We start from the raw sequence: 18,731 nt of genomic DNA on the forward strand, positions 1-18,731 counted from the left end.
TCCGTCGCCTCTCATTATTCTCGAAATATCAGTCATTCGTGTCCAGCTTTGAATACCCGAAGGAAATCTCGGTGACGCAATGGCGTGTCTCATTACGAGCGCGGCACAGCAGCGCAATGGAAAATCGAAAACGGGAAAAGCGAACGCCATTAAGCGTCGAATGTGCGAGGCGGCCTCGCCGTCGTTCTAATTTCGCTCCAACTTCGCGACGGCCTTAATTCCGTTTAACTCGATGCCGTAAATTTTCGCACCCGTGTATAGGCGTGCACGCGCCGCCGCGCCTCTCCTTGTCCAAGAGAAGACGTTCGTGTAAACAGACGATAACGAGATATGATGATGAGAGAGTTCACGGTTTCGTTACGCGATAATCTACCATGCCCGCGGTATCCCGTTACCAGACGATTCAAAAAACTAATAGGCCAGTTTGCCAAAAATAATTCTTCAAAGAATCTCATTTACATTGCAGAATGTGGAAAACTCGATTACTCTTGTATTTTCAAAAATTTTTTGCGAAAAGAAACGTTTGTTGGTTTGTGATCTATCCGTTATAATGAATGTTTCTCTGCATAATTGTATCATTTTGTATATTGAATCGGTTGTTTTAAAATAACGAAAAATATACGTTTGTTTTTTTATAAATAAACAAATTGGACAAATTATAGTTCGCTCCACTCCCCTTTTTTCTGCATACTTTAATTCGCGTCAAAAGTCAAATTCATATTCAACTCTGAAATATTTTATTTGATATTTTTATTTATCGAAGATTTGAGATTATTACGCAGGTATTCGATTTACGAAAAAAATCTCTAATAACGCGATATTGAAAAACATTGATGAGAAAAATGTCACGTAATCGATAAGAAAGATAGAATAGTTTAATAAAATCAGATAAAAGGCATCCGCGCTCCGTACTTTAGCGTCGCTGCGAGAATGCTACGTTCGTCCTTAGAAATTCGATGCATCCCGTTGTTGCGACGGTTGCGCACATCGCATAAATATGCAGATGGGTATTATTCGCGGCTGGCGATTCGAAGGAGAAGGGAAAACTTCCGCGGCGCGTGATATAAACACGGTTGTTACGTCCGTCCGAGGTGGCGCAATGCAATACTCCTGAAAACGGAGCAGAATATTCTTCGACTATATAATGTGTAACGCGCGAGCGCGCGTTCGTCCAAAGACGACGGGAACGAGAGATGTAGCGGGAAGACGAGGTCTCGAGGAGCAATCTTGAGAAATCAGGATCCGATATCTCAAGCTAACTCGATTTCTCGTCGCGAATCCTTCGTGATCGCGCGCAACATTTTTAACGTACGACGCAACGTGCATATTAATGCGCTTAGAAATGTTTTTCATGAATTTTAAATCATATTATTTAAAAAAAAAAAAATTAAAGCAAAATGCGATTTTTTTGACTTTGTGAGATTTGTTATTAATAATAAATCTTGCAGTCTAAAACATTATTCGTGTAAAAATTGTATTTAATTTAGTCAATTTTAAATCAGTGATTTGTGAATCAATGCTCTTCGATAGATGATAAAAAAATTGAGATCAAATATACATAATACATTTTTTTAAATTAGGTCCTTGTCAATAAAAGAGAATTAAAAAGAGTTTGTTTTGTACGTTAAATATTCCACATTTTTTAGAAATAAAATATTGGAAATTGAAGGAGAAAGAGGATAAAAACTTTTAAATGAAATTTGTTCGTCTGTTTCTTTATTTTATTGTTACTAAAAAATTCTTTTAAAGTAATTTTTCTGTAATTCATTTTTTGCAAAACATTATTTTTTATCATTAATAAAGAGATGACGTAAATATGGATAGAACGCAAGAAACTTTTCACTTACGAAAACGCTAAAGCGCGGTAGAACAATGGTGAAGCGTTTCGCGAATTTACCAGTTTTATATTAAACTTTAAATTATTAAATTCAAGTTAACTAATCTAGCGTGAAAATTGCGAATTTCAAATTGCACAGCAAGATATTACATTAATGTAGAAATATTATATTATTCGTTTGATAGACGTAATGTGAAATCAATCCAATTATTCCTGGCGATAAGGATCGCTGATAAAGAGCCTAAGTGACAATTTTCATGGAAAAGGCGATGTCTTGCGGTAAAATGACGAAAATATCCCAATCAGCCAATTGAACGAACGATAAGCCAACGGACACGATTTCTCATTATGATAACATTCACTGTCAGCTACGGATTTCTAACCGAAAAGATTTTACATGTGATACCGATGACACATACGATATCGAATTGTCTTTAAAGTTCGAAAACACGAAATATTAAGCATAAAAATTGCACGTCATGTAAAGAGCATTACACATTTTTTATTTTGCTAATCAGGTTTGCTTATCATATACTGTACATTATCAATCTAATAATAAATTTATTAATCTAATAAATATTTTGTCAAAAATCGACGACCTTTGATCCGCATAATTTAAAATGTATACCAATCATACGTTTTAAAAAAGAATTTTTAGATTTCTGCAACCAAAGCGCAAAGCGAGAAAGAATTGTATTATGCAATCGAACAAAAAAAAAAAAAAAAAATCTTGTTATCATAATATATTATACCTCATTAACTTCACGCGATAATAACTCAAAACAGAGTTTGCTTCTCAGTTCATTAAGCACAAGGTCGTCCAAAGTTACGTATATGTGCGAAATAGCTCATGTACATTAACTTAATCAGGCATTTTTAAAATTGCCGTAAAATTATTGCAAAAATATTTAGAGAAAAGAATTACAGGAATATAGAAAAAAAATCTATGTAAAAGGCAAAAGGTTTTTCTCACACCTTTTTTATGCGATTTCATTTATAACACATTTTTTTTTTTTAAATACACGATCTTTCTACTGACTTTTGTTACGTGAAATGTCTCGCATGCATTACGCGATTTCAGGCTGGAAAGATACTATCTTTATACTATTTTATCTATTCTGAAGTTTCTGCTTTGCATATGCTAATCAAGTTGCGAATTTGAAAAGATGCATCAGGTTGCAACGGGCGTGCATCTGATTTTAATGCGAGTGATAAAATCAAAAGAATGCCATTGAATGTAGAACGTGCGGGAAAATCACATTTACATTCGCAGAAATATTCGAGAGAGTAATTCCCATGCGGAAACACGCTCGCCCTGCCCGATTAAAATTCGCGGTGCCATATCGCAGTTTGCGCATCTCTATTGATTACAAACGGACATCTGGCTCGCATTTCACAATTTGCATAGATATAGTACGAGCGTGAAAACTGTCTCGCATGTGGATCACAATCGGTTTCGCGAGCTTAAAAGCGATTGCATCCAGATTAAGAAGTGTGCTGAATTGTGACGTAAAATATATGTCAAAAGATTACGGTAAAGTCGACGATGTACATTACAACATAAAATTATATTAATATTATTCAATATTTAAAGAACGACAGGAGTTGCGAATAATCTTAGTTAACCCGAGATTTAATGATAATTAATAAAATAAAAACCCCCTGAGGCACGCGCGCGCGTTGCCAAGAATTCTCTTAACGAAGACAAAAGACTTTTAGTAATCAATATATGTGGACGTTGCGTAACATTTTTTTTTTTTTAAGAACTAGTCCTGGAAGGCGCGGATCGTAAACGAGGGTTAGTGACTTTATTTCGGTGCGTTTATTTCGGACTGCGTAAGTACCGAAATAAATGCAGCAGCGAGAAGGCGTGCGAAAAAAATGCGCATTTCCGCCTCGAAATAGCTGACGAATTTTACACACGATTCATACAAGCGTAATCTTAGCTCTCTTTTCCATCTAATTCTAGAATTCTAGAAATCACTCCGAGTATTCGAATTTTAATTAATTCAATTAATATTCTATGCCAACAATATATGAAACAATTTATCGTTGGATAAATAAATTTTTTTTTCACGGTACATATATATAATTAATATATATATTTAAAAAATAATTTTTCAAATAAAATTTATTAAAATAAGATTTACGGATGCGTTGTAAATTGTTGAAATTCTGTTCTTGTATTGAATTTCCTGTTCTTTAACTCAATATATCGTCGTTTGCACTCCGCAATAATCCCGGTTAACGTGACCTACATCCTGACATAATACTCCCGCAAAAGATTAACCCCTTGTAATCAGAAAGACCTATGACCAAGCAACATAGCAACAGGATTCATTTAAGGCTACCGCAACTTCCATAATTACAAATTTTCATTTAAGTTCATATTATCAGGTTAAATATAATATGTTACATATTTTAACCGACGTAACGCGCGGAGCAAAGTTTTTATAATCAAAAAATTCAAAAAATTTCACCTTTATCTCTTTCAAAAATAACAAATGGCGATGTTTCGTCGTCCTCTTGAGAATAAATAAATTAAAGTTTCTTAAAGCCGATGTCTCTGCCGTTGGCTCTGCTCTCGTTAACCACACGATCGCATCGTGCAATAACGAAAAAGAGGCGAGGCTCTGGGTTATCCTTTTTTGTTCTGGCAAATGTGCGCGACTTTTGTCTAACGAAGCATGATGAATGCCACATTCGTGCAGCATCGAGAAAGTGGAGAGTTTGCGCGCCCGACTCATAGTTCATTTGCAATTCCGAGATACGAGCTCGTCGAATACGATGTCCCGGTTGAAATGAGGCAGTAGGCTAGGAATTTATTGTACCGTTCAGAGTTCTCGGGGTGAGAGATTATTTCCTCCAAGTGGCAAATTTGTCGCCCCTCGTAACCAATAGATACCGTAATCTTGCGCGAATAGTATGTACGACGTATAATTTTGATTACTTGCGCTTGATGCATCGTTTTCGCGTGGCTGCAATTTCCGCTTTGGATACAAGTGATAACATCGAGGAATACCCTGATAAAAAAATATGCACATATGAAATGTACAATACATATTATAAAAAAACTTTGAATGATTTTTATACTATATAACACCTCAAATAATATTTTCTTCAAATCGAACGACATATAATAATAAATTTAAAAGGATTATTAAAAAATAAAAGGGATCATTATATCAAAGATATATTTTCTATAATTAAACTCTATTTTATCATTGACGATAATACTGGTCCACGTAAACGTTGCATGTAACATTCGCTGCTTTGTGACCGTAGCAGATTAATGTGCACGGGAATCATGCGACTGCGTACACTCAAAGTATCCACCGCGTCGCGGGTTAACGAGAACAAAGTGAAAAAGAGATTCGTCCTGGGTACTCCGATTTCAAGCATTCGCCATGGTTACGAGGCATCGGTCTTTCCACGTGAGATACATCACCGTCCGTTACTGCGGAGATGCTTTGAGGCAGACATGCTGCGCGTAGGTGTGCGTACGTATGTAAATGCATTCTCGAGGTAAAGATATTTCGGTCGCCGTGACACACCGGGAAGCTCACGAAACGAAAGAACAGCATCGCCGAACTTGAGAGACAGCTTGTGACTTTACGCTGGCAGAATTGACCGATTCGTTCGGATGCAGAGACGATACCGCGATCGCCACTTTTAAATGTCGATGCTTTTATTCACTCGATACGGAGAGAAATAGGTAAATGTGACAGATGTGGCTTGAGGGTAAGCAATATTTATTCATTCGATGTGGTAGAGTGAGCAAGTGACAAATGTCAAGCCAGTTCCGTCCGCTTTGGTGCAGAAACACCACCGGAACACGTAAGCTTGTATATACCATATATTTCCTTCCTTTTATAATATATATTTGCTTCTTAAATAAATTGATTACAACGAGAAGAATTTTTGAATCTGCATCTGTTTCAAAGGATTTAATAAAATCACGTTTGAAATAAAAAAATTAAACTTTCGTAATTTTATGATAATTTTATATACTAAAAATGTTGAATATATAATAGAAAATAAAATTACATAAATACTAATTTTTTATTTAATAAAAATGTTTAGATGATGAATGAGAAATCAACATGTTTCAATCTTGAAAGAGTACCATATATATATATATATATATATATATATATATATATATATATAGTATATTTTGGCTTACGTCACGCATGCCATTATGGCCTAAATATTTGGAAAAAAAAGGTGTCAGGCATCAAGAGAAAACAGAAATATATTAGATGCAATATTTCAAAACAGATGCTTGAATTTTTTTTTTAATAATAATAACGATAATTATAATGTTTTACGTAAAAAAATAAAATCTGTATTTAAATTTTATTTTTAATTTTTATTTAGCAAAATTTAAAAGTAATGCAAAAATTATTCAAAAATATTATCTCCGCCAGTCTTTTCCGAGTTCTTCGAAGATGAATCTCGAATTGCGAAAGTCTTAAACATATTTCTCGGAATATTCTGTATATGGCGGATGAGTAAAATCCTATCTACGAATGACGTCGCTCGCGAAAGCTAGCTGGCGAAGCTCGTGTGAGCGAACGGATTCGTTTCAGAGAAATACCATGACTTATCCTGCTACACTTGTCACAGGACATGCAAAATTTATGCTTCCATCGCGCATTCGCGCAGCGTTTCTTCATCAGAGAAAAGAATTTGAATAATCGGGAGTACGCGACGAGATCGACTATCGTGACGACAATATGCATTTAAAGATACAGTTTTGCGTTTAATAAGCTATAATTTTTATTCAATTCTCATTTGTATAAATTTTTGAATATACATTTTAAAATAATTCAAAACTAACTATATTAATATTTAATCTAACTATGTTTATACGTAATTTTTCACAGCTTCTTAAAGAAATAATATCGGTAATATAAATCATTTTTTTTTTTTAATCAAGATCTAATATTTTAATTATTAAATAAGTCTTGTTTTTATTAGTGTACTATAATCGATAAAGAAATGTATTAATATTAAAAGTATTATTATTATGAAAATAAAAAAAAATATATATATATCTAAAAATATTAAAAGCTTGGTACGTTAATATTTCGTATTGGATTAAAGATTAAAATGCTGTATAACACGCATGCGAGCTTAAACAACAAAATCGATTTGCCATCCAGAAAGTTTGCGTCAAAATTCAAGCTGCTTTCGAGCAAGCAAATTTGCTTTCGCGATCTACTTTCATCCGATTGTGCTAACACTGCGAGTTTCCGTGCGTCCCGCAAGGAACTATCGACGTCAAATCTTCTTCCACGAGTACGCGAGGGAAGAAAGATACCATGGCAAATATTTATTCACCATTCTTTTTTTCAAATTGATACGAAGGTAGAATAGAGGGAGATAAAGAATTCATCAAGCTGGCATCACAATTTTGTGAAGAAAAATATTTTGTTCACCGAAATCAAGTAATTATACAGCAAGATACATATATACAATATATTTAAATGTAAAGGTGTGCAGCCTGATGGGAAAATTTTGAAAACGTGGAAAATAACTAGAGACGATGAGAAAATATACGATTTTTTTTTTGTCGGATCACATGAATCTTGCTACCTTTCCTGAAGAATCATTTTTTTTATTTTTCAAATTACGTAATAAGTTATATTTGTAGGATGTCGACCTACATATCGTGCGATATCAAGCAAGATAAAATGTTAATAAGCACTACATACAACAATACTCAAGCATATTCATTTCTGTTTTCAAGTCATTTGATAATAGAATCCGATTTAATTCGAACAATTCTCAAAGCGTCTTTCAAATACATTCAAAAAATTAATTATAACAATTATTGATCTAACGATATTATTAGATTCTAATGATTATTTTATTATATTCTTCTTTTATTTATGGAAAGTAATCGGAAATAACTCTTTTAGATGTTTTAAAAAAATGTTTTTTTTTTGTTAAATAAAATTCGAAAATTAAAAGAGTTCTAGCTATACGACTGGAAAGTTACAGAATCGATTTACTGATACGCAAATAATGGTATTCAAACATCCGCCACCATGCGTGACGTAAAATGCGCTTTATTACACCAATGGAGTTTTTGAAGCGACTATCGAGGTGACAGTACGAGAGAAGGTCATGAGATAATCATCGCGACAATGCCCTTAACTGTTACCAGCGCAAGTCGTAGACATTAATGATAGAGACATCGACCGATAACGACGCACGTACATCAGAGAGATATCCTGGTATTACAACGCGATTAAGTCATCCCTGTGCGTGATTCATTACGAGATTCTCAATCAACGGAATTCGTTAAAAATGGGTATTGATTTAGAATAATTTTAACAGAGAGGAGGGAACAAGCTTTAATTTCTAACCGTATGAAAGATAGTTTATATATTTAATATATATGGAATATATTATTATATAAAATATATTTTTAACTTTAATATTTGCTTAAAATTATATTACAAAATTATATTAAAAAATATATAATCTGCAAAAAGATGTAAACGAGAATATATATGTACAATAATGTTTTGTAGGAAATGCTTCAAATAGATGAATAATTTGCAGATGTATTGTATTTATTGATCCCAATGGATATATGTACATAAGAAACTAGTCTGATATATTCATGCAAGTCTAAAATCTTCTCTGAGTATATTATCATTATGATATCTGTACATTAAAGTGAAATTATAGCAAACTCTGCATTATCTTAAGCTTCTATAAGCAACTTAGTTTATATAAAATAAACTATGTGATAGTATTTTAATTTTTACAATCGGTACATATATATATATATATATATATATATATATATATATATATATTTTTATATAATATATATTTCTTTAAAATAAACTACGAATAAAATAAGAATTGCCTTGGTAATAGTTTAAAAATGTTGAATATTAATGAGAATTTCGTGTTAAATAGAAATAATATTTTATTATATCCGAGAATACTTTTTTTGTTATTTTGCTGCTCTGTAAACAAACCATTCGTATTTTGCCTCGATAATCTTCGACGTGAAGTATACGATAATCTTTTAAACGTGACAACAATCGTACTTTTATTCCTCTGGCGCACAATAATTTTTTTTTTTTTCCGTGTTTTGTTTACCATACCTATGCTTGATCTGCGAAATTAATAGTGCATGCGTGCCCGTTGCACCTAATGTAAAACGGGTTTTGACGTAAAAGGTCCATCGACCTCGTATAGCGCGAATGGAAGTCGATTTACGCATCAGCACAATCGAATCGTTTGAACTCGACTCGATACTATCGCCTGCGACCAGTTGCCGTATCGACGATAAATAGCAGCCCGGATGCATTCTAAACTCAATGGGGACGCAGTTGCATCGCGATGAAAAGGGCTCTTTCGATGTTCGCGCGCGCATTTCGCGTATCCCGACACATACATATTCAAAGCGCATGTGTAAACCGGAAGTGCATGAAAGAACAGTAATTGTATGGAGTGTATACGCGACAAGCAAAGAGATGTATAAAAAGAGCTAAGGAAAGAGGGAAAGGCGAAGTATCGAGGCAAAAAAGAAGATAATAAATTATGAAGTACGAATTCTTCGCAGCAGTATCGATCGTACACACGTATAAGAGAGGGATTTTACGAGGCAGAAATAAATCGGAAATCCTCCTACCATTATACCCGACGGTATCTTCGTCGATACGTCGCGGTTATCTCGAGGGAACGTTCGTCGGCGATGCCGTGCATCGCGCCCTGATAACGCGTGCCGAATTATCGATCACGGAGCGCGCGTGCGCGCGCGCGCGCGCGGGCTTTGTTTTGTACGCGCATCATCCTCATCGTTGCCCGTTTTGCGATAAAGATAATGCGAGATAACATAATACGATTAATTAATTAACGCAAAGTTAAATTTGAGTTTGGACTCGTGATTGCGCCATTCGCGTCATTTAATAAAGTTAGAGTAATATATTTGAACACTTTTTTTTTTTTTTTTTTATGTTAATTCTGAACTTGGCAATAAATTTTGTAAAATAGATTTATTTTGATCGCATAAATTGTACGATATTAATGTACTCTGATTATGTTCATCTTATCGTTATTATATCTCTTTAGATAATAATTGGAATAACTTTTATCAATCTTCCATAAAACTTTACGAATTAATGTTAAATATATATACATAGAAAAATAATAAGATATTTTTTTAAGTTTTAAAGCTGATAATCTTCAAACATTTTTACAAAACAATGCATTTTAAAATAAATATAATTTATCCTGTTCATTATTTGTATAAAGTCAAACATAAAAACAAATATTTCATGCAATATCTAAATGAATGAAGTATGAGTGAAAACATCGCTATTTAACAAATATGGACATAATTAACTTTCCAATATAATCTGCGAGAATTAAACTGATCCTGTATGTCGAATATAGACAATTCCCTCTTTCATCTCGCATATAATATACAATTTTAAATTAAGATTCTACGTATGCAATATAAGAGAATATAATTTATCATTTTAAATTATATTACATAATTTGTTCTCCCCTTCCCGCGCCCACGCACATATATAATAAATCTACGAATTCTTTTTTTCCATTCGAAGTTGATTGATAGTTAAAAAATAAAAATTTATTCAATTGCTATTTTTCACAATTTTTATATATTTAGTTACTAAAAAATGTTTTGAGACAGCATTAAAGCTTTTGATAATTATTGCAAATTAAAAGAAGAATAAATCTTGTTATTCATTTATACGTCTAAAGTGTAAGTCCAAAAGTATATCGTTCTTTATTTCAATATTTTGTGTGTGTGTGTGTCCTTTATACTTGCATTTATTATTTAAAAATTATTGATGCTAAAAAATTTATTTTAGATACTTGATTTTGAATTGAAAAAAATTTATAAATAGACTTTGCGAAAATCTGGGACGCCCTGCGTATATCTTTTAGATAAGATAAAAATTGGATAGAGGATATATCGATTATCAACGTTAGCGTGCAAAAGTTGCTTTTCACTTTCTGAAATCGCGGTGTTTAATAACATTTGGCTTTCTATCGAAGTTATGCGTAATTGCTTTTTAATTGCAATATCTTTTTTTTTTTCATGAAATTGCAATATATTTGCGATAATAAAAAGATATATTAGCGATTATATATTTCTAAAATTTTTAAATTTGCTTTTATTTAAAATCATCGATGACAAGAGTATTAAATCGGGTATATCATTCAGGTATATATGTATAAAAAAAAATATATATATATGTGTATCAGAAGGTAGAAAAATATTAATTTGTTTATTCTTTAGAAATTATTTATAGATCGATTACACATAATTCCCATCTGAGAATGGAAAAACAAAAAGATAACATATTCACACGAAATTTCTCGAAAAATTATATAGAGAACTAACGTAACTTCCTTTCGATATCGTATATATGATAATATCTGATTGATGAAAATTCGCAAGAATTTGCAGAAATTATCGGCGAACATTTTTACATAAATTGACATTATAATTTTCTCACAATGAGAGAAACGGAGGAAAGAGGGGACGACATTTTCAAGATATATTTACGAAATGATGATGAGAGACGATCGGCGCGGAGCGACAATCAGACAGTCGGACAGACAGACGATCGACATGTCAATCGCGTCGGTTCGCTGCTCGACTGTCGTGAACGGCGGCGAATATGACCCCCTCCCCCGTCCCTCCGTCTCGCCGAATTGTTATCGAAAGCGAGGTAAACCGGCGGGCGAAGATGGACATTCCTATGTAGGTACACACACGTACGCATAGCGTGCATCGGAATCGCGGATAAATGGCGCCCCGCGCGTCGCTCAGAAATCTGGCGTAACTCGGGCGGGCGGCGGGACGCGGGACACGCTCTCCCGACCATGATTATTACACCGATAAATGGCGACGCGGTGCGGCTTCCCTCGCGTCGCGCGAGCGCGTCCATTCGCTCTCGCGAGCAAGATGGAATAATGCGATAATGCAAGGGCTTAAGGCGCACGATAATAATTGGGGGACGCACTCACCCTATGTCCGGATTCCTCGAGTCGCTGCCTTTTCGAGTGCGGACCGTCTCCGTTGAATGCCATCCTCCGTTGAATACCGGGCGACGCGTTTGAATTGGAGCACACGGCGTTCCGACAACAATGACGACGACGAACGACAAACTACGGCGACGATGACGGTGACGACGATGACAACGGCGACGACGGCGACGATGACGACGCGAGGGTATTGTGTATACCGCTCGCAGTTCTTCCACACCGTGCCGACGATCTCGTGCGCGCGAACGGGGGAGGGGAAAGGAGGAGAAAATAATAATCGGTAGGATGCACGACGCGAGACGAGAACAGACAAACGCGCGAGAGCGGTTTAAGGGAAACTGTGCCTAGATCTCGCCGTACGAACGTCAACGCTTCGTGAGAACTGACGACCGGGCTAGCGCGACGCGCTCTACCGGCGGCGCCGTCAAACATTTCGAGTCTTCGCGATGTCGAAAGTTGCGCGCGCACAGCTTCGTCGTGTATCGTGTTTCGATTGGTCCACCAGTCGTACGCGCGACGCGCTGACGTGTTTCTATTGGAGGCTTGCAATTACACACAGTTCTCATGAGAAATTGTATTCGAAAATTACGCGGCATATCATACGATTGCATTTCTCGAGAAACTAGAGTCTAATCTGTTCATTTAACGAGTATGGAATCGAACGCGTGAAATATCGAGGTTTGTTATATATTCGGGCGCAAAAAAACAAGATCAAATATATGGCAGAGTTAAATTTTTTTAGAGCGAATTTTTATTATAAATACGTACACGATTTTTATGTACAATTATTCGAAATTATATACAATTATATTTTGATCGAACTTGCGAAAAGTATATTTTTACCTTCGAATTAAATCGTGCAAAAAAAATATAACAAAAAAACATTCAATTATACATAAAATTATGAAAGCATAAAATAATTAATTTTATAAAAAACAACATGAAATAAATGTTTAATATTTAATTTTTTTAAGCTTTATATTAACAAAAAGGAAAGATTCCGATATAATTAAAACGGAAATTGTTCGGTATTTTTCATCGAGTACAGTAAAAAGTTTCGAGGGGACAATCTCGCATCAAAGATAGGTTTCAATACTGGAGACAATTGATTCTCCGATAAATATAGAAATCTGTCCAATAATACCATTGTTTCCACTAATGGCGCTAACATCGTACGTAATGCGCCGAATATTACAATATGCTGCCATCGACTTAGATAAAACTTTATTTGCGAATTCTGAAAATCTAAATCTTTAGGTCGGAGATGTGCCTCGAAATTTGCAGTTGCGGCCGCACAATATCTGTAACAATACAAGCACATTTGATTATTTATAATGATACATGTTTAGTTATAATAATACAAACGTTATATTCATTTTACTCAACTGTTCAAATGTCATAGATTTTGTCACCTTGACATTTTTCACTTGAGTATGACATAATTGTTTATTCCGTTTTATTAGAATGGTTTCTAAAACAGCTCTATAAGCATGCACCTAAAACATTACACAATTTAATGATAACAGCTCTACGATATATTTCAGAATATATGATACACTTAACTATTAAATCTTTACAGTTCCCAGTTTTGAGTTTATCACAGTAATTCTCAATAGCATGACATGCTACTTCTAATGCTGTATAGGATAATTTGCAATTTGCGGATGACGATAGATATTTACATAATGGATATCCATTGAATTCACCCACTGGATATCTAAATATTTTATTGATTATTTAGTACAATTGTAATATCAAAAATATGATATTATATCCCATGCTATCTCGCAGACATACTCTAATGTTAATTTCATATAACAGCATCCGACGATACAAATGAATCTTGTTTCACATTGAGATGTATAAAGTTTCAATAACGTAGCTGCAAGATCTCCACATGGATGTAATCCCACAATTCCAAATCCAGAGTTTTTTTCACTTAGATTAAAATCATTGGAAAATATTTTTCTTATATCTTTGATTGTCTTTGATTGATCAGAATTAGTATTTTCCAGTTTGATTGATACATGTTGCGGAAGACTCACTGGTAACTCAGGCAAATGTTTAGATAAGGATATTAATAATTCTTTATCCCATTTCCTGTCAATAAAGAATTATTAAATAAAATTGAAAATTACTAAAACTAATTAAAGAAATGATTAAAAAAACATTCCATTACCCAGCTTGCTGTGACAATTCTGTATCTTGTTCAATGCATATTACGCATAAACCATGTTTAAATGCCAAGGATCGAGCTAAATGGCCCATCCCTGCCCCAATATCCACAAGACATTTTGTATTGGACTCTTGTGCACAATCTGCACATATCTATATAAACAAACTGTTACAGGAAACCTATAAATAATTTATATCTAATTTGTTATATATTACTTTAAAAGAGCTTATTTAATTGTACCTGTGCTATCTGTTGTATCTCGTGTCGTTTTTTTATCTTAATATGTTTCAAAAAGAGATTATTATGTTTGTTCAAAGTGACGTGTACGTCGTGTGTTCTTTCATTTTTATTTTCCACGATAAAATTCTTCGAATTGCATTCGGATTTTTTAGCTCTGCCGCATCGCAGGATGCTTCTGTCATTACGATGATCCCGGCTTAATTGTAAATCCATTGTTACTTGCCGAAGCGCAAGCAATGATAGTGGCCATACGCGTTTGCTACGAAATTAATTATATTATATTTAATTATATTATATAATATTTATTACATTACGCAGAGTAAAACAAATATGAATCCATTGTATTACAAGAACCCTGAAAATTCGTTATTCAATAGCAATCGAAATGCTTTAAGAATCGATATGACTTAAATCTGAACGAACATATAAAAATATAAATAATTTAATCCATAAACTTTTATATATATATATATATATATTAATAATATAATATAGCTGTTTATGATTTAATCATATACTAGCAATGTTTATCGAAACAATAGCTAAACCCGTATGACATTTAAAATCACCGGATTGTCAGACGTATCGATTGGCTAGGAATAGGGAATTCCCCAAATCCCTATGGAGACTCTAGGAATTTTCCATCCAATAATGAATCAACGTTTTGTCGCGAAAATGTAATCCGTACCATAATAAATTATATAGTTCATCAAATATCTCTAGACGCGCATTATCGACCAAAGTGAGATGTACGCTTAACTTACCACGAGATGTCATTAGCTAACCATTTCCCGAACTCTTCAGGTGACACAGTTTGTAAAACGATCTTCCAACTATTCGGCAGCTTTTCCCATAATTGTTCCTGGAAGAAATCCTACAGGGCGAATTTTTCCGTTTACAATATTCGTTTATGAAAGATTTATAAGAAATGAAAGGAGAGATGTGTGTGTGTGTGTGTACAAAATGTATATCGTATGCTCACACGACGGTACATATATTAGGTCCAAAAGTTAATTATCGTCCGAAAAATCAAAATACGGGATGAATTGCCGAAGATAATCTTTATTGAGCTACGTACCACGACATACGAGTCTAACAACCAGCCGTACATATCTAGTACATTGAGGATTTTTTGGATTGTAACGCGAACTTTCGAACAGACTCCACATGTGCACATAACTATGGGACCAGCCATTGTGTCGAGATGGACATGGACGGTACTGAGTTTGTATATCGCGAATTGTTCTCACGCGCAGGTTAGCACATTTTTTTCTTCTTTTTTTTTTTTTTTAACTTTATATTGTTTATGTACTTATTTTTTGTTTTAAATAATAATTATGCTATTTTTTTATATAAATTTATTTTGTTTATGAAATTGTGATATTAATATCTGTTTATGAATTCCATATTAAAATCTATACTAATATATATAATTTTTTTTATCTATTATTTTGAATTTTATAAGAAAAAGTCACATTATCTATTATAAAATAAGTGGCTACATGAAATGAAAAATATATTATATATATATGTATGAATCTTACATTTAAGTTATTTAATAGTTTTATATACAGCGTTAATAATATAGCTTATTATTACATATTATACATTAATAGTAAACAAATTCTAATGTGTATAATCATTCTTTGGTATTTCTTTTAATCTTGTAAAAATAACGAATGATGTTTACAATTTAAAAGTTGAAGTTAGGTCTTCCTTACTAATAAAAATATATATCACTTCTAGCATGAGTGATTTAGTCGAGGAGAAAGTCGAGAAGATACTAATTATTCATCACGTTCTTTATGATTTATTTAAATTAATAGTGATAAAATACTGAGAGAGATATTTAGGAAATTGCGATAAGATTTTTTAATCAATTGAAAAAGATATAATGGGAAATGATTTTCCGACAAGGCTACACCGACATTGCAGCGCGAAGTGCAATGCGCTGAAATAGAAAGTGCAGCGAGCATAACATCAATTATAGACAATTTTTCGTCTCTCAAAGTATGTAATTATATAACGCAGTTATGTGTTTTCCGTTCATACATATACATATATATATGATATACTCATGGATATCTCAGAATGTCACATTAAAACTTTTCTTCATTTTAAATTCAATTTAAAAAACTGGCATAAAAAGTTCATTGTTTCATATAAATATCTTTAGAATTAAAAGTCTTACAAGTATATGTATTACAATACATCGCGTGTCAGTTTCGGTTCGGCACTATTTCTTAATTAGTTTAGATTTGCGCATAGCATGCAACACTTGTAGATTATGAAATATAATTTTCTCACACTGGAAAAGATGAGTGAGAATTTTCCGTAATGAATCAGATCACTGTAGATTAGATGGGATTGCAGAAATGACATAAATCGTTGTATGTCACTAGAATTAAAAATAAACACAAAAGAATTTTTGTATAAATAATCAGACAAAAATAAATATATAATTATATGACAATAAACATGCATCATAGTTTTAAAAAATAATATTTACAGTATAATCTAATACGAAATAATTTATAATATTCTAATGTTAAATAATATTAAACAATCTATATCAAGATCTAATGTTAAAATTATTTTTAACGTTTTAATTTTATTTTTTTTTCTCTCTCTTTCTCTTAATAAGATTTATTTTTTAATATTTAGTTAAAAACATAATATGTGTTATATTTATATTTTAGCGGAAAATGAATTTAATGATATGTGATATTTTTTATATAATTGCTACCAACGAGCAATATTTTATTTAAAAAGAGAAAAAGAAGGGTAGAAAATTTTTTTAAGTAATAATGGACATTATCTTTAAATCACTTTTTCTCTTTATTAAAATTTCTAATATACATTTTTTAGCATGATTGGAATTTTATACATTTACAAAAATTTGATTATAATTTCCTATAAAGATACCGTGCGAAAGTCTTGAAAAAGTGAGCGTGGAAAAGGTCTCGATCATTAACCGAGCATGGATATCAAGGTCTCATAAAAAATGTCACATTGAATTGCAGAATGACGATGAGAACCGTTTGTAGGCTTTGTTTATTAATTATAAGAGTGAACGTTATTCCCGCGGCGTTCCACTTTACGGTACTTTCACTCTTCAACAGTTACGTTATTGCTCACATGAAGGTACTGCTCTCGAAGAACTATAATATATGTATAGTTAGCGACTACGCGCTCGTAGGAGGATCGTATCATCCATATATAGTTTCATGAGAACTGGGTAAATCAAATTCGCGCAATCTTTTGCCATCATGGTTACGGAGATCGGTCTTGTAATAGCAGAGAGGGAGATGACGTGACAGAGAATCGTTCTGAGGAAATTTCTACGCTCTTCGTGCGTGAATACGCGGCTCGATGGCAAGTATAATAATTGCGTAGCATAATGTAAAATATGCGTGCAACACGTAAGATGTAAATATTGGACGATAAATTGTTAAACCCCTGCAATAGCTAATCTCAATCAAAAAATTTATTTAATTGCATAAAGATAATTGTGTTAGTTGTATTGTAGAAAACCAGTTAGAAAGTATCGTTTCCGGAAAACATATACATATAATTTTGTTGCTGGGCAAAAATGTTTAGCTCTTGTTGTACAATGATACTGTCTTTAGTAATATATCTCGATAGAATATATCTATAGATCTAAAGTAAACGCAATCTCGATATGAGACAGATGGAAGAAATACAGTCATATATTATATGTAGTTACATTTAATCTAAATAAAAAACTAAATAATATATAATAGTTTTTAAATAAATAATGTCTTAATAGAAATTTATTTAATATTGAGGAATTAAGTTATATAAAATTTTATTTATATATATAAATATATATAATAATATTAGAAATTAAAAATAATACATTAGTTTCACAATCGAAAAAAGTTGGACAGTTATATGACAGCATATATTTGTCATGTTTTGAGAGCGGATTTCCTTAAATCATGGAGAAAACAGCTTGCAAATAGTTGGGAATTTCCTACTTGGCTCCTATGGTGCCGTAGAAAAGTGATAAATCGTTTTCGCATGCGTGATTATATTCGGTTAGAGAAGAGAATATCCAGCAATGTGATATCGTTTCCCAGCAAAGTGGCGCTAAATCAACGTAAAATATTGTTTTCGTTCGCGAGTCACTGATCGTCTCAGACGGATGAACAGACGGATTCTGTATTTATCGTCGTCGAGTTTGCCGGCTGTTATTCGGACGCTCTTACGCCAACGTATAAGTGAAAGTTAGCAAGTAGGACGCGCGACGTCCAATCTCGATGCCGATGACGTCTGGATGTCCGCCAGAGACTCGAATCGCCACCGCCAGTACCGGACTATCGATTCTGTCGTCGAAAAATGAATGAATGCCGATATTAAATCAAACTCCAATCAGGCGAATAGATCCTTTCGCGACTTTCG

General features: G+C 33.2%; 2 protein-coding genes across 3 annotated transcripts in view; both read right to left on the reverse strand.

Annotated features, from left to right (window-relative positions):
- Sm (heterogeneous nuclear ribonucleoprotein L) overlaps positions 1 to 12,265 on the reverse strand; it is a 144,333-nt gene extending 132,068 nt beyond the window's left edge. The window contains exon 1 of one of the 2 annotated variants that reach the window (XM_070308287.1): positions 11,873 to 12,265. In XM_070308287.1, the coding sequence (XP_070164388.1) occupies positions 11,873 to 11,935 (63 nt within the window). In that variant the 5' untranslated portion in view covers positions 11,936 to 12,265. The remainder of the gene's footprint in view (positions 1 to 11,872) is intronic. The other variant, XM_070308286.1, reaches the window with a different exon arrangement.
- A 460-nt stretch (positions 12,266 to 12,725) lies between these two features.
- Positions 12,726 to 15,530, reverse strand: LOC138939667 (methyltransferase-like protein 25B). The gene is made up of 8 exons (XM_070307689.1): positions 15,385 to 15,530; positions 15,071 to 15,180; positions 14,307 to 14,565; positions 14,070 to 14,218; positions 13,688 to 13,990; positions 13,454 to 13,607; positions 13,277 to 13,386; positions 12,726 to 13,191 (listed from the first exon to the last, which is right to left on the reverse strand). Exons 1-8 carry the CDS (start codon positions 15,499 to 15,501, stop codon positions 12,900 to 12,902), a joined length of 1,494 nt encoding a protein of 497 aa, XP_070163790.1. The 5' UTR covers positions 15,502 to 15,530; the 3' UTR covers positions 12,726 to 12,899.
- Between the last annotated feature and the right edge of the window lie 3,201 nt (positions 15,531 to 18,731).

Source organism: Polyergus mexicanus, unplaced genomic scaffold (genome assembly GCF_030449975.1).
Source record: "Polyergus mexicanus isolate NDT 795.1 unplaced genomic scaffold, iyPolMexi1.0 SCAF_15, whole genome shotgun sequence".
Lineage (NCBI taxonomy): Eukaryota > Metazoa > Arthropoda > Insecta > Hymenoptera > Formicidae > Polyergus > Polyergus mexicanus.

Excerpts from the sequence above, each read along its gene's own strand:
- LOC138939667 (XM_070307689.1), bottom strand. The coding sequence starts at position 15,501 with ATGGCTGGTCCCATAGTTATGTGCACATGTGGAGTCTGTTCGAAAGTT. Across the intron at positions 13,608-13,687 it reads TATATGAAATTAACATTAGA|ATATCCAGTGGGTGAATTCA; the intron begins GTATGTCTGCGA and ends TAAAATATTTAG. Across the intron at positions 13,192-13,276 it reads AAATCTATGACATTTGAACA|ATATTGTGCGGCCGCAACTG; the intron begins GTTGAGTAAAAT and ends GTATTGTTACAG.